The 15,282-nt window shown below is 36.5% G+C and overlaps 1 protein-coding gene across 3 annotated transcripts in view; it reads right to left on the bottom strand.

The window, feature by feature from the left end:
* The window catches only part of SMARCA5 (SNF2 related chromatin remodeling ATPase 5), a 29,377-nt gene extending 16,373 nt beyond the window's left edge, over window positions 1-13,004 (bottom strand). For 2 of the 3 annotated variants that reach the window (XM_070949088.1, XM_070949089.1), the window contains exons 1-10: window positions 12,670-13,004; window positions 8,458-8,616; window positions 8,101-8,175; window positions 7,469-7,635; window positions 5,976-6,076; window positions 4,499-4,599; window positions 3,188-3,367; window positions 1,419-1,574; window positions 1,204-1,335; window positions 111-179 (exon numbers count right to left, since the gene is read on the bottom strand). In XM_070949088.1, the coding sequence (XP_070805189.1) occupies window positions 111-179; window positions 1,204-1,335; window positions 1,419-1,574; window positions 3,188-3,367; window positions 4,499-4,599; window positions 5,976-6,076; window positions 7,469-7,635; window positions 8,101-8,175; window positions 8,458-8,616; window positions 12,670-12,807 (1,278 nt within the window). In that variant the 5' untranslated portion in view covers window positions 12,808-13,004. The remainder of the gene's footprint in view (window positions 1-110; window positions 180-1,203; window positions 1,336-1,418; window positions 1,575-3,187; window positions 3,368-4,498; window positions 4,600-5,975; window positions 6,077-7,468; window positions 7,636-8,100; window positions 8,176-8,457; window positions 8,617-12,669) is intronic. The other variant, XM_070949090.1, reaches the window with a different exon arrangement.
* Between the last annotated feature and the right edge of the window lie 2,278 nt (window positions 13,005-15,282).

Raw genomic sequence — 15,282 nt, 5'->3', positions numbered from 1 at the left:
AGAGGCATGTTTTATTACATTCCAGGTAAAATACATAGAGATGCTGCACAGAGTGAGAGCTATGTAGTAAATATAGACCAAAGTTAGTTCATTTTTTAAAAGAAACTCACCATGTGAAGCCGTTCTACTAATTTTTGATCCCCAAGACAGTTGTTTGTATCAAACCATGAATCAAAATCCTGCATTAAAAAACATGCTTTATAATCAAATAATTCACTACCAATAAATCAGCATTTAATATACTATTCCTTGCCCACACATCTATTAAATACAAACAGAAGAATTTAACTATTATCTTTAGTTTTAGCTTTCCAAAAATATGTTTCAATTCTGTTTCAAATTCTTGCTCAAATAATATAGGAATGCTGTTAGGATAACTCGTGTTGGCTAATTTTCGTGTCAACATATGATATGAAATAAATGAACATGCCCCCACTCTTCTCGCATTATCTATAATTTCATAGGACACACTGATACAGATTATAGATAACACAATAATCTTCTTAATGATTTTTAAGATCTACTAAAGCTATAATTTGATTTCTACCATATAAAGTAAATACAGCTATCAGTGCAAAAAAATTAAAATAGCACTAAAGGTAAGGCTGATTTCCAACCTGCAAAATAGACACAGGATCGAACAGCATTATTCTCTGGGCATTATATGCTCTACAGGTCTGAAGAGTTATGCTTATGAAGATAAGCACCACCAATGATACAGTTATTTTCTACCTTGCTAGAAATGCTTCTTTTTCAAATGCTTTTAACAGTTTTATAAAAATTACTTTATTTTCAATTTTAAATATTTATTTCATATTGAACAGCTCACAGTGCCACAGTCAAATCTGCTGTCGACAGTATTATATTATTATTGTTGTTGTTATCTCATTGAATTCAACTAATAAATTCCTACAGAACTGTTGCTGTTCCTTAAAACTATTTATACTTGCTGAGAAATGCTTCTTAATCAAAAGAGACAAACTTGTACCTAAGTTCCCTTTTAATTACAGTTTTCCAAATGATGATCATTTTCCAATTTCTATTAGCAATTGTGATAGAATTATTTAGATCGGGATCATTGAGGCTTCACCCACAAACTGCTTACCAATCACTTCATCTACATATATGTCATATAATCTTTCATTCAGCCATATTTTTTTAATTAAGATACCACTAAACATTACAAATATTTCCATTTATTACCTCAGCTGAATTAAAGACATCTGGCAATAAAAAGTTAAGAAGTGCCCACAATTCGTGTAGGTTGTTCTGTAATGGTGTTCCAGTTAACAATAATCTATTTGTAGTCTTGAATTCCCTCACAATTTCTGACAACTGAAAGAAAAAAAATTATTATAAACATCTGACAGGAATCTGCAAAATTTAAATTCTTACCTAAATGGGACATTTAAAATTACCTTCGACTTTTCATTTTTAATCCTGTGGGCTTCATCAATAACTAGGTATCTCCAGTTAAATTTTTTGAATACTGATTTCTCTTTAATGAGCATTTCATATGATGTTACACAGACATCCCATTCTCCTGGCAGCAAAACATCTCTCACGAAAGCAGCCTTAATCAGAGAAAATATTGAATTAAACATTTTAAAGACAATCATTATTATACCACAGAATGTGTATTTTATGGCTAGTTATTATTAAAGACATCCACATGTGACCCTGATAATTTCAAATCTGTTACCACTTGTTCCCTAAAATTACATAAAATATAATCTTAATCTACTAGGGAAATTCAGGGTTTAATACAGAAGTATAAACTCTGGGTAATTTGTAACTCTGCTAATAGATAATTCAAAAATTCACAAACTGTATTGCATCAGCCTTCTGACCAGGTTTTCCAGCAGGTCATGTGAGGAATAAGGGTGTATTTTAAAAATAATAGATAATCATCAGTCCTAATATTAACTAATTTAGAATTAATAAACATAGCAATACATTTCCCTTAATTCCTGCATAAAGAATTAGAAACAATTAAATCAAGAAACTAAATCACCCTTATTTATTTTAAAATTTCAATTGAATAATAATTCCTAACCGGCAGAACACTGTTGTGGTAACAGAAGATTTCAAACAATGACAATAGCCTTAATTTTTAAAATATTTTATTTTGGGATTTGACATATATTTAAATAAACTTATTTTAATTATACTGCAAAGTTATCATTTTCCTTATAAACAAGATTTAAACACACACATTTAAAATGCAAAAAAGCAATTTGATTTAATTCATGTGGAAACTCAAAACCAGTAAAAAGTACAGCGTATTTCCTTATTTTGATAAGCAGGGTTAAATTATAAAAATCTGCCAATTAATAAACCATAAATAAAATTCAAAAAGCCACCTGAAGAACTGAAGTAGCCCATTCTAAAAATGGCAATACTTATTTAAAAGCATTTGTGTCAGCTAGAAATAGATTTCAGTTTAACTTCCAATATTGTACACAAAGTTTAAGCTGCTTAAAATAACAACAGCAAGAGAACTTAGACTTATATACTGCTCCATAGTACTTTACAGCACTCTCTAAACAGTTTATTAAGTCAGCATATTGTCCCAACAATCTGGTCTTCATTTTATTGATCTCGGAAACATGCAAAGCCAAGTCAACCCTGAAACGTCAGGATTAAACTCCTGGCTGTGGACAAAGTTAATCTGCAATACTGCATTCTAACGACTGTGCCACCACAGTTCCTGGCAAAAATGCATTTGTCAAATAGAGATATAATTATTAAGAAACTTTAAAGTATTCCATAACATTTACTGCTTAGCGGAATACAGTAGGACATGGGTAGACCTTTTGTGACTTCCCTGCCAATTGATCAGTTGAGGTTATGATGGTGCTGAAATGTAACTTTATGACCATCACAGTACCCCTCCAGGCATTGATTCCATTCAGGCACTTTTTAAACAGGAGTTTACAACTGTCACAGCATCTAGGATGTGATCACCAATTGCATGCTTCACAACCTATTTCTGACAACCAGGGTCAATGGAGAAGCTAGCAGAAAAATCATTAAGTGATGTCGTACTTAATGGCATCATAAGTCTGTCACTATCCATATGAAATTTCACTTACCAATCCCCAGTACTTTGCTATGGGCAGAGTAGGCTAATTGTCAGTAAACATATATAAGACTAGTAGAGAAACACACTTGGGTTCATACTCACACGCTGGTCTTTATCACCTATCAGACATACAGCTCGAAGAGTTGGCACCCATCTCTTGAATTCATTCATCCAATTATGCAAAGTTGATTTGGGAACCAATACCATATGAGGACCTGGAATGTTCCTGTAATGTTTCATGTACCCAAGAAGCGCAATTGTTTGCAATGTCTTTCCAAGACCCTGTTAACAATGTATATACACAAAAAGTTAATTTGTATCAGGGAGCAAGATAAATACATATATAAATGTGTGTGTGTGTGTGTGTGTGTGTGTGTGTGTGTGTGTGCGCGCGCACATGCATACTGAGTTTTATCCATCTTGGAATTCTGTGTGTGTTTCTTTGTATGTATCAATATATTAAATTTAGAAAATTTTATGATCGTGTAAGCATATATATTTGTATCCCATATCATAAACTCTTCCTGAAAGTGCTATTAAGAATTGTTAATTTTCTTAGGATGAGCTTCTCTATTATCAGAAAGCCTATTTTCAAATATACAACCATCTCTAGTTAGATAACATTCAAAACTCTGCTACTCTGTTTATCACTAGCATATTATCCTTTATAATAAAAAACATTATATATTCAGAATTTTAACTATGTAGGAAAATAAGACTGCAACCTGCATGATATATCATGTTCAAAATATAAAACCCAGGACAACTCCAGAACATAAAATAAAACATTCTGAATTCATATAGACTTTACAGTAATGGTTCCAGAACCAAGACTAACTTAGACAATAATTCTACTCAAGATAGAAAACCTTCACAAAAGCCAATCAAATAATTACATTTTTTATTTATTTATTGTCATATTTATATGCTGCCCTTCTCCCGAGGGACTCGGGGCGGCTCATAGAATAAAACAACCCAACAATAAATAGAATTAAAATGTTAAAATCCGATTACATAACATTTGTATCTCTTATTTTTACAAATACTCAAAAAAGCCAACTTTCAATTTGCTACTAGAATAAGCACTGATTTTTTAAAAAAAATCTGAACATATATCTGCTATTATTAGGCTTTTTACAACTGTATCATTTTATATTGGGACAGGACTGACTAGAAAATCTACAACCAGAAAACCTACATTTTGACACAAAATTATTCTGCTCTTATTCTATTTTGAATTAATTCACTGTGACTTGCATTTCATGCTATTATACAATTTATAACCAATTTCAATTTAGTAACAGTTCACAAAAAAGAAACTGGACAAACTTGTAGTAATTAAAATTAAAATTAAAATTAAAATTAAATGTTAATTATCACTTTAATTCTAAATAAAATCAGATTTCTGCATACCATTTCATCTGCTAAAATACCATTGATGCCATTTTCATACAAAGAAATGAGCCAGTTCAATCCTCTGACTTGATAATCACGCAATTTTCCCCATTTCACATCTGTAGTAAGAGACAGAAACAAGTAATAATAAATTTAAAGTCACCTCTTATTTTCTTCATAGTAAGTATTCCCAATACCCCAGGAGAAAGGACTAATATTCAGTCCATATTCTTAACAGAATAAAATGCAAAATGTTAGGATATTATGACTAAATTAAATGTATACAAAGCAAATTAATTGGTAACTCAGGATTTTTCTCATGTCTACCAACTACCATGTTTCCCCGAAAATAAGACCCAGTCTTATATTTTTTTGAACCCTGAAATAAGCGCTTGGCCTTATTGCCATGTGCTCAAAAGACCGATTGGACTTATTATCAGGGGATGTCTTAATTTAGGGGAACAGGGTAGTTGCAATGTTTGCAAAGCAAAATGCTAATCAACATCAGAAACAGGAAGAGTACAAATGAATAAAATATTGACTGTTCTACAAATGAATAAAAATACTGACTGTTCTACAAAGATTAATCAATAGAAAACTAGACAATTTTGTTTATTTTCTATTTGAAAGGAAATGCCATACACTAATGAAAACAAATTATCATGGCATTTTAATATATCTTGACAACAGGATAAACAAACCCTCTCAAATCAGAGTAAGTTATTAGATACAAATGCATGGATGCACTTATTAGCAATCTTTTTTGAAAGGTGTATAACTTCCCTCCCACTAACAGAACAGATTAACTCTCTGTTCTCAAACACCAGAAATGATACCCCATTAAAGTGTTCATTATGAAGCAGCAAACAACAAATCCCTGAATTTGTGTTATACATGGTACACATTCAAAATCAAGGAGGAAAAACAGTTTTGAGCACACATGGGAACATATATTTTAAAACTGTGTAACTTGAAAACCTGAAATCTCTCTCAATTACACTCATATTTAATTGGGTATGGATTTAGCTTGCACATAACTTCTCTGTAGTAGATCTAGAGAGATAAGTTTGATGCTCAATTTAGAATCCAGTTTGGAAATATAATTTGTTGTAGAAAATTTAAAACATGTTCCAATTTTTCACTAGAAAAATCATACTGCTTAAAAAATAGATTTTGTTCTATTAAAAGTTGGATATAATGAATAAAAAAAGTAAAACACGATGGCAGAATAAGTATATTTAAAAGTTTGCATGCAAAATTTTATTCAAAATGCCAATGTGAATATTTTCTAATCTGTTCTAGGAAGACTTCTGTTTTGAAAGGGAGCATATAACATTTCAAAAAATATATTAATTTAAGTTGAATAATATTGGCAAATATGTGAATACCATTGAGAATTAACTTTGCTAAATGATCAAAGTAAGTATCAAAATCTTTTAATTTTGGATAGTTCCCAAAATATATAAACATATAAACAACAAAAAGTATTACATACAGGATGGAGATTCTTCAAATCGAGTGCATACATTAGTAGTCTTGGAACTTTCTGTTAAAAGCTCCTCATCCTCTTCCTGTTCAGTTCTACGATGGCGATAGCTAGAAACAATGGAAATGTTAAGAAAATAAATAGCTAACTATTGTAGAGTCCAAAACAAACCAAATTTTTACATTGTACAACTATTACAAGCTGCTTAGGTAAACTCTTATTTGGATAAAAAAATGCATCCATCACAACTTTTAATACATTCCAATCAAATACATGTTGAAAAGAGTTCATGTAATAGGATTCATGACTTTGTCCAAGTTATTACTCCCTAAAAACTCAAGTAAATTATTGGAAAACATTTGGTTGGGGGAAGAAGTAAAAAAAAAAAAATCCGTTATCTGAGGTTGAAGATAAAAACAACCCATTTAAAAAATTCATAATGCTTCCAGTGTGAGAGGCAGTTATTCACAGCTCAAGATGCCATTGGCTCATCTCCATTCTTAAGCTTTTTCCTGCTTTCCAAACAACTATTATGAATTACAACTATATTATGCTCTGTATGGTTCTTCTATTCATATGTGGTTTTCAGGAAGTATTGGCTGTTTTTCTATTTCTAAAGTATCAAATCTCATTACACCTGGCATCCAGGCAGTAAACACTCAGCTCCATTCCATTGCTCAGACTCCACCCAGCAAGGAATTATGGGGTCATTAAAAGAGGATGAAATCTCATCACAGCACATTGCCATATCAGTTTTCCTTCTTTCAATCATGTAAATCAGAAACTGAACTAAAACCATATCTGCAATTTGACTTGATTCTGAGAATATTCAAAGCATGCATATATGAAACTCTATTAGGAAAAAAATGCTGCCCATTCTAATGAAAGGCTGATTTTTATTCTTCTCCAACTTAAAGCTAGAAAGAGTAAAGAGAGATAATCCTATCTCACATGCTGAAAAAAGGACATTCAAAGACAGCGCCCTGGCAACTCTTTTTAAAGCTTTCTTAAACATCACTATAGAAGCTATTCCTTATAGAAGGTATTGCTTATATCCCAAACTGAAGAGTTTTACAGTGAAGCGTCATGGTGGCGCAGTGGTTAGAATGCAGTATTGCAGACTAATTTTGCTGACTGCCAGGAGTTCAATCCTGACCGGCTCAAGGTTGACTCAGCCTTCCATTCTTCCAAGGTTGGTAAAATGAGGACTCAGATTGTTGGGGAGCAGTATGCTGACTGTAAACCGCTTAGAGAGGGCTCCAAAGCACTATATATGTGCTATTTATATATATGGCCCCTCTCATCAGAGGTAGACGTCTGCAGACAATTTAAATACGATCTACTCTAGTGTCTGCATATTTGTATTCAATCATGATTTATTTTTGTGTTTCACATTTATTTATTTAGTTGCATGACGCCCTTTGCACATTACAACTCAAAGGCGCTAAAAATATTTTACAATGACACATTTTCAGAATAAATATGACTCTGTTGATACTCACTCTCCAACAGATAACAGATTTTGTTTTTCATCTTTTTTTATTCTTGGTCGTCCTGGTTTCATTTTTAAGGGGGAAGTTGGAGTCTTCTGAGCAGCAGGCTGAATGAAATGTGCAAACAATTCTGTCTGTTTCAACAGATAGTCAAATCTGTTTGCTCGATCAGTTTGCTGCAATAAAGTTAAAAAGATTAGCAAGAAAATAAGAATGTTTAAACATGAAAACATGAAAAAAAAATCAAATTCTAGAATTAGTTTTTAACATTTGAAAATCAATTATAAAGTTAATTATAAAGGGGCAAAAGCAGAAAACACCATAATTTAGCATCCAATCTTTGGGTCAAGGAAGTCTTCTGATTACCATGACACTGCTAGAAATTGTGTAGCTGAAGACTGGGTGGGGAATGTCAACAGACCTTGAAGGAAACTTAAAGAGTATGAATAGGAGGTGGCTTCTTTGAAACAAACTTCTATTCTCATTCTAAAAAGCCTTCTAAAATAAACCAAAATTACATTGATAAAGTATCAAGATTATTTGATAGATCAGTCCAAGTTTGAGGTGCTTGGTTGCCCAGTGCATGAACCAAACTGTCAAGTCCTGAAGTAATCACCTACATTACAATAGAAAATACCTACCATTTTTTCTTCATAGGTAGGATCTGGTTCTTGATTTTCTTTTTGTTTTCCTGGAGATTCATCACCAAAAAGTTCCTAAGGAACAAATAACATCCCTTACTATTCTTTCACATTTTATAACTTTACAAACATTAAGATTTGTTTTGGAAATCCAATCTATGTACAGCAAAAGTATATACCATGTTTTCCCGAAAATAAAACCAGTCTTATTTTCTTTTGGACCCCAAAATAAGCATTCAGGCTTATTATCAGGGAGGTCTTATTTTTTTGACATACAGGAGGCGGCGAGTGTGAGGGCCGATGGGAATGGGAGCGCTGCTACTGCCAGCTTCACCCTGTGTCCCACCGTCTACTTGCCTGTGGCCGCAACAGCTCAACCTCTCCATGCGCCCTGGCCTCCAGCCTTCCTGCCTGCTGGCCCTGCTGCTGCTGGGACACTGGAGCTTGGGTCTTGTCACGCCGATGAAGCCACTTTCGGAAGGATGCCACGAGGCTCGTTGCGCCAGTGGAGCCACTCTAGGAAAAATGGACGAGACTTGTCACGCCAGTGGAGCCACTCTAGGAAGGACACAAGGCTTGTCGCACTGGTACAGTTGCTTGTGGCAGAACGCTGTATGGTGTATTGTGCCATTGAGTTTTACACCTACACTTTGCTCCACATTGTACAACCAGACAGTGGCAGGGCTTGTCTAGGGCTTATTTTTAGGGTAGGGTTTATATTAGGCATAGGCATGAAAATCAGGCTAGGGCTTGTTTTCAGGATAAGTCATATTTTCGGGAAAACATGGTATTTATGAGTTTATAAATCACATTAGTAAAACATATTCTACGTGGTACAAAAGGAACGGCTGCAGACAATAAAGTAATAATATAAAACATAATAAATATAAAATTACAATAAAGTTATATATTGTCTTGTGTGTGTTTCATTGTGCAGCATTGCATTACATTACATCAATACTTTTGCCACTAAGAGTTCTACAGCATAACAAGTTCCAAAGACCATCAAGAACAGCCACGTTTTTACAAGTTTTCAGAAGACCAGAAGAATGAGAATTATTCTTGCTTCACAACTAGGGTGAGTGTTTCAGAGAAGGAAGCCCTCAGCAAAATGCCCATTTTTGAGATGTTACCTTCATTGGATAATGAAACATCTGCAAGATCATAACCAAGCTCAGAGAGTACTAAGAACTTCATTTCAATCCATCAATTTTATGATGGTTGCAGTCACATAACCTTGTTACTAATTTAACAACTGCAGTGATTCACATAATAACTGCGACAATAAAGATAATAAAATGGGAAAAAATTCACTTAACAAATGTCTCACTTAGCAACATAAATTTTGGGCTCAATTGTGGTCATAGGTCGAAGACTATCTGTACTCCAAGATGTCTAATATACACAACAGACCATATTAATTAGGTTCTCCATGCCTGCAGGGTCAAAATACTAGAAAGTATAATATTGCTTCTGATTGTGTTTTAAATTTGTAATATGATTTGGCTGTTATTAAAACTAGTGAGGCTCTTTTACGGATATAAATATCCTAGAGCAGAGGTGTCAAACTGGATTTCTTCGAGGGCTGGATCAGCATTGTAGTTCTCTGTGGGCCGGACAGTGGGGGGCAGACGGCTCATGCAACATTCTGCCAGCTGAAAACAGGCCATGGGGAGCGTGCCCTGTTTTGGCCGGCTGAGGCACCGCGAGGCGGTCCTTTGATATTTCCAGACCAGCCCCAAGAACCAGGTGTAAGCACGCCATGGGCCGGATCCCGTCCGTAGGCCTTGAGTTTGACACCCCTGTCTTAGAGTATGTAGATGGGATAACATAGAAAAGTATTAAATAAGTAAAGATATAAGCTAAAATGTACAAACACAAAAAAGCCTTAATGTAAATGTGTAATTGTCCTCAGTGAATTAACATAGGCTTTTTTCCTTTTATTTTCTACAAAAATATATTAGTTGAAATTGTGTAAGATCAGTAATGATTACATAAAACATATTATAAAAATAATAGTCTAACGTTTGAAAGAGACCACAGTGAGAAACTGTGGACTAAGTCATGACTTCAAACAGTATGTGATTGTACAACCATGAGACTTTATTGCTTTGAATTGATCAGAATGTACTTTTAAAAGGGTAGAATAAAAAATAAATAGCTAGAAATGCTTAACAAGTCCTACTTAATTTGTAGAACCGATATAAATAATTCCTCTATTCTAACAAGATTTTGCATCAATTCATTATTTATTTTCCAAATATATATCAATTAATGTGATTTATGAAATTTATACATTCTTGAATTATGCTACCAATGACATATTTGGAGTTTCACATCTTTACCTTATAACATTACTAAAAATGAAATAAAAGAACACATGATTCAAACAAGTTTGTTAACATGTACTCAGTGTAATTACAATCTTCTATCTGTAAACAAAGATATAAGGAAGCAAAACACTGCCTAACATTGATGTATCTTATTGTGTAACTATAAAAAGACATTTATTCAAAACTATTCAATGTAGTTTTCAGGTGTCACTGTACTAATATAAATTTGGGAAGTGCGAATGTATGACAGAAGCTGGACACAAAACACAGATACAGTTGCACTTCCGAATACATTTTATAACAACATATATGTATAGCTGTGAAAGTTGGACCATAAGAAAGGCTGAGTGCCAAAGCATTGAGGCCTTTGAATTATGGTGCTGGAGAAGACTCCTGTGAGTCTGTTGGACTGCAAGGCGATCAAACCGGTCAGTCCTAGAGGAGATCAACCCTGACTTTAGAAGGCCAGATCCTGAAGATGAAACTCAAATACTTTGGCCACCTAATGAGAAGGAAGAACTCATTGGAGAAGAGCCTAATGCTGGGAAAGATTGAAGGCAAAAGAAGAAGGAGAGGACAGAGAACGAGGTGGCTGGAAGCAGTAGGCCTGAGCTTAAATGGATTCCAGAAGATGGTAGAGGACAGGAAAGCCTGGAGGAACGTTGTCCATGGGATTGTGATGGGTCTGACACAACTTCATAACTAACACCACTTTAGCAGCACCTAGAAGTAAAATTGTTTGGAATCCACTTACAAATAGGCTGCATTTCCTGGTTTATTTCAGATTAATAGACTAGTAAATGCAACCTTTAGCCTTTCCAACAGTATACCTCACCGGTTTTATTTTTAAATCAAACAATATACTGTAGCAAAAAAGAAAGAAAGAAAGAAGGAAGGAAGGAAGGAAGGAAGGAAGGAAGGAAGGAAGGAAGGAAGGAAGGAAGGAAGGAAGGAAGGAAGGAAGGAAGGAAGGAAGGAAGGAAGGAAGGAAGGAAGGAAAGAAAGAAAGAAAGAAAGAAAGAAAGAAAGAAAGAAAGAAAGAAAGAAAGAAAAAAGACCCTATGTTAATTTTCTAAGAACGATTACTTAAAATTTACCCTTGAGGGTTTGGGTATTTTTGTCCATTTTAACTTTATCTTTAGCTTTTTCAACAGTCTGAGCAGAAATCTCCGTGTACATTAAAGCAGGTGAAGCCTGGGACAAGTGGAGAAGGGTCGTTTCTCCAGAAACGCACATCCACCAGGTGGAACCGAGTCCAAATGACTTTCCACAATGAAGAGCAGCGGTCTCCGGGCCTGGCAACAGCATTTTTTTTTTTTTTTTTTTTTTGACATCTGCACATCCTAATCGTCAAAACAAGGGAAGTGGCCTCGGCAGGATTACCGCATCACCTACCGAAAGCGAAGGCCTCTCAAGCACCAACCACGCCGCTTTGCCAAGGGAGCCTCCAAGCTCTGAGCTAAGACGCCCGGAGGTTCGCCAGAGCCAGGCTACCACCGTGCCCCACGGAAGGTAACCGTATCTCGACGCCGCTTGAAGCCGCAACACTGAACGTTTCAACCGACCACGAGCGTCGGCTTCGCTGCGAACACGACGCGCGGCCAATTCCCCTTTTTTGGAAGCCCCCTTTTCCACCTGCAGCCCAGCCAGGACGGCGCCGACGGAGCTGTTGCGGTGGAAGAAAAGCAGGACAGGGAGGCGAACGGATAAGACCCGGCGCAGCTTCGCCGATGAGGACCCAGAGAAAGGGCTATAAAAAGCCCCGTGAAGCGGTATATAAGTCTAAATGCTATTGTTATTTAACGCCTCAGCTGCCGGCGGAGACAAAAAAAAAGGGGGGGCGGGGGTGGCCGCAGCGGAGGCGGCGCGATTAAACCGGAGAAAGGAGCGGCGTCCCCGGGGAAATCGCTCGCCTCCATCGGGATACCCGCGCCCATCGCTCTTCTGCCTGGCAAAGGCGTCCGCCGGAGGCGCCGCTCGGCTGGAGCTTCAACAGCCGCTCGGCTCTTCCTATTGTCTCCGGCGCCAACGGCTCGGTTCCCCACCCGACAAACTCGGTCCGAGAAACTCAGCGGTTAAGAGCGCTTCACAGATTCGGGCCGAAGAAACGGCGGAGGTTCTTTGCCCCACGTTGCCCTTCCCCGCACGCCCGCCTGCCTGCCTGCCTGAGCCGGCGAGAGGAACCTGCGGGTCGCCCCCACAGCGCCGGTTTTTCCAGCCACCGGACTCTTCTTACCGTTCCTTCGTCATTTATCCCGGGCGTCCCTTCGGCGGAAGCCGGGGCCCCTCCTGGGTTCTCCATGCCGCTGGGAACCGAAGCGGTGCCCGAAAGGGAGCTCACGTTCTCGTTCTCCGGTCCCAGCGCAGACATCATGAAGACCGTCCGGAGAGATGAAAACGGCCAAAGGCGCCGAGCTCCCGACTCCTCCTTCGAAACACAAAAGTGAAATGAAGGGAGTTCTCGCCGATTCCCTCCGCGCGCGACTCGGGCCGGGCTCTTTCCTTTCTCTTCTTCTTCTTCTTCTTCTTCTTCTTTTTTCTTTCAGGCCCCTCTCCCCGCTGCCGCCCCGGCTTTCTCAACGCGGTCCCACCAACCAGGAACCGAGCCGGCTCTCGAGTATCGCGAGACTCAGCCTCGCGGGCTGGGTGTGGAAGAAAACACGGAGAGGGGAAAAGAAAAGAAAAAAAAAAAGCCCGTTCTGGTTCTTACATTGGCTGAAGCCAAAGTCTGATTGGCCAATTAAAGCAAGAAGGCGGGTTCCTTTGGCCACCCAAGTGCTCGGTATTTGGGGTAGGAATGGGTGAAGTTTGCCCATGAGTCCACAACTGGGAGCGGGAATCTCCTTGCGTCATTAGATCGGGGCGGGGCTTACAGTTCCGTTGCAGATGAGAGGCAACGAAAAAAGAAAAGTCGAGGTGCCGGAAGATTAGCTCAGAGTTTCTCAGCCTCACAAACTTCAAGATGTGTGGACTTCAACTCCCAGAGTTCCCCAGCCAGCCATGCATAAAAATACATACATCTTAAAGTTGTCGAATTTGAGAAATATTGGTAGTCTTTTCAGATCTTCCCAAACTTTTAGTCAGTAAGAATAGATTTGTGCAGCCCTCTACTCTTTCGGAACGACGAGCATTTTTTGTCTGTTGGCAGAATCTCCTGCAGGATTCCCGAAATACTGGAAAATACTGGCACGTTTTCACGAAGGCTTCAAAAATTAGGACGGTCTCTGGATTCTTATAATTAACAACTTATAGCTGTTAGGATTTTTGATAAACCTGATTTTCATAAATAATATCGAAACTTAAACTTACAAATTATAAAATATAACTGGCGCTGTTATATTAAGTGTTATATTAAGCATACCAGTAGTTTGGTCAGAATTCATTTTTAAAAATTAAGGAGTCTATCCAATAGGAAAAAATCCAGAGGGCCATTAAATAGCAGATTTCTCTAATTAAAGAATTTTCTGCGACCGTTTGGTGCTATCAAGTGGATGCAAGCAAATTTTTCAGAGGCTATATATGGTTATGGCTGTGTTACAACAAAGCTTTATAATGCTATAAAGCTTTTCAAAGTAAAACATTATCTTGTGTAGTAAAAACAAATATTAGCAACAAAAATGTACAATAACAATATATCACTAGTTAGGGTTAGGTATATAGACATAAAGTTTATGAAAGAATCTTCCATCTAAATGGATTAATTTATAGTCTAGATAACAATAAATGGATTGATTGAATGGTTAATGAATTAATATGGAGTCATGTTGATTTCTATGTTATGTGAGTTTCAGGAGCATTAGCATCTCAGTAAAATTTGCTGATCTTTGAAACTATGGAGAAGCAAAACATCTTCCTCAAAGACAAAGTCCAGTGTCTTTTGGAAAAGCACCTTTGAGATATAAAGTCTTCATTTTTAAGTGTTAAGTGTTCAAAAATTGATCATTCAACATCAATTTATTGAGCTGTGAAATCTTAACAAATGACAATTAAAATGGCAGTTGAAATGGTGTTTCAGTGTCTTCAGAGGAAGTTGATAGACTGCAACTTTTGCGTAATTGTAATAGGACTAGAAAATCACATTAGAAGATTAAACTGAATGTAATGTATTTGGAATTTCTGCATAAATTCTGATGAACCCTAGATGGCAGTAAAATGTTGATTCTGTAATTTTGTTATCTGGATTTCTGCAGTCCAAAGTAGGAAACCTATGAATAAAACTGTCACATGAGTAGAATGTTTGATATTCTAGTTATGGTCATCTAATACAACTATTGTGATCAGTATGGGACCAGTGATATATAAGAAATCTTCTCCAGTTACACTTATGGGCTTGGTATATTTATTAATTTTTAATTTTTAGATAAGAATAGTAGATTGCTACTTCTTTCCAAGAAGTTACCAGAGTTATCACATTTTATCACTAACACATGAAATGAAATGTGTACCATGAATAGAAAACATCAGTAGACTTCAGCTATTCTAGTTATTTCCTCTTTATATCTCACATAAAAATAATGGAATCACTTTAAACCTTAAAGCACAGAGCCGTATTTTTTCTTCCTACCCCAATTCAGATCTTGTGATTATCATTTCAAACTATACAATCAGTTACTTTTGGGACAGTTGTTTTTCCACCAGTCATTTTTACATTCATTGATTGCTTTCCAACAGTCTGTGTCCATGATGTTCCTTAGTGCCTGCTGAGTTTGGTGTATCTATGTTATTGCTTGTGTGGGTGTCTCTTTAATTACTGCATAACCTCACTGATTTTTTTTTATTCATTTGACCTACAGCCATTCAATATGTAAATAAATTTCATCAGATTAAATTTGTATATAATCTAATACAG

The sequence above is a fragment of the Pituophis catenifer genome, unplaced genomic scaffold (assembly GCF_029215685.1).
Source record: "Pituophis catenifer annectens isolate HBS135680 unplaced genomic scaffold, rPitCat1.0.hap2 SCAF_8, whole genome shotgun sequence".
NCBI lineage: Eukaryota > Metazoa > Chordata > Lepidosauria > Squamata > Colubridae > Pituophis > Pituophis catenifer.
Note: the sequence above shows the minus strand (reverse complement) of the source record. Positions and strands in the feature narration are given on the sequence as shown.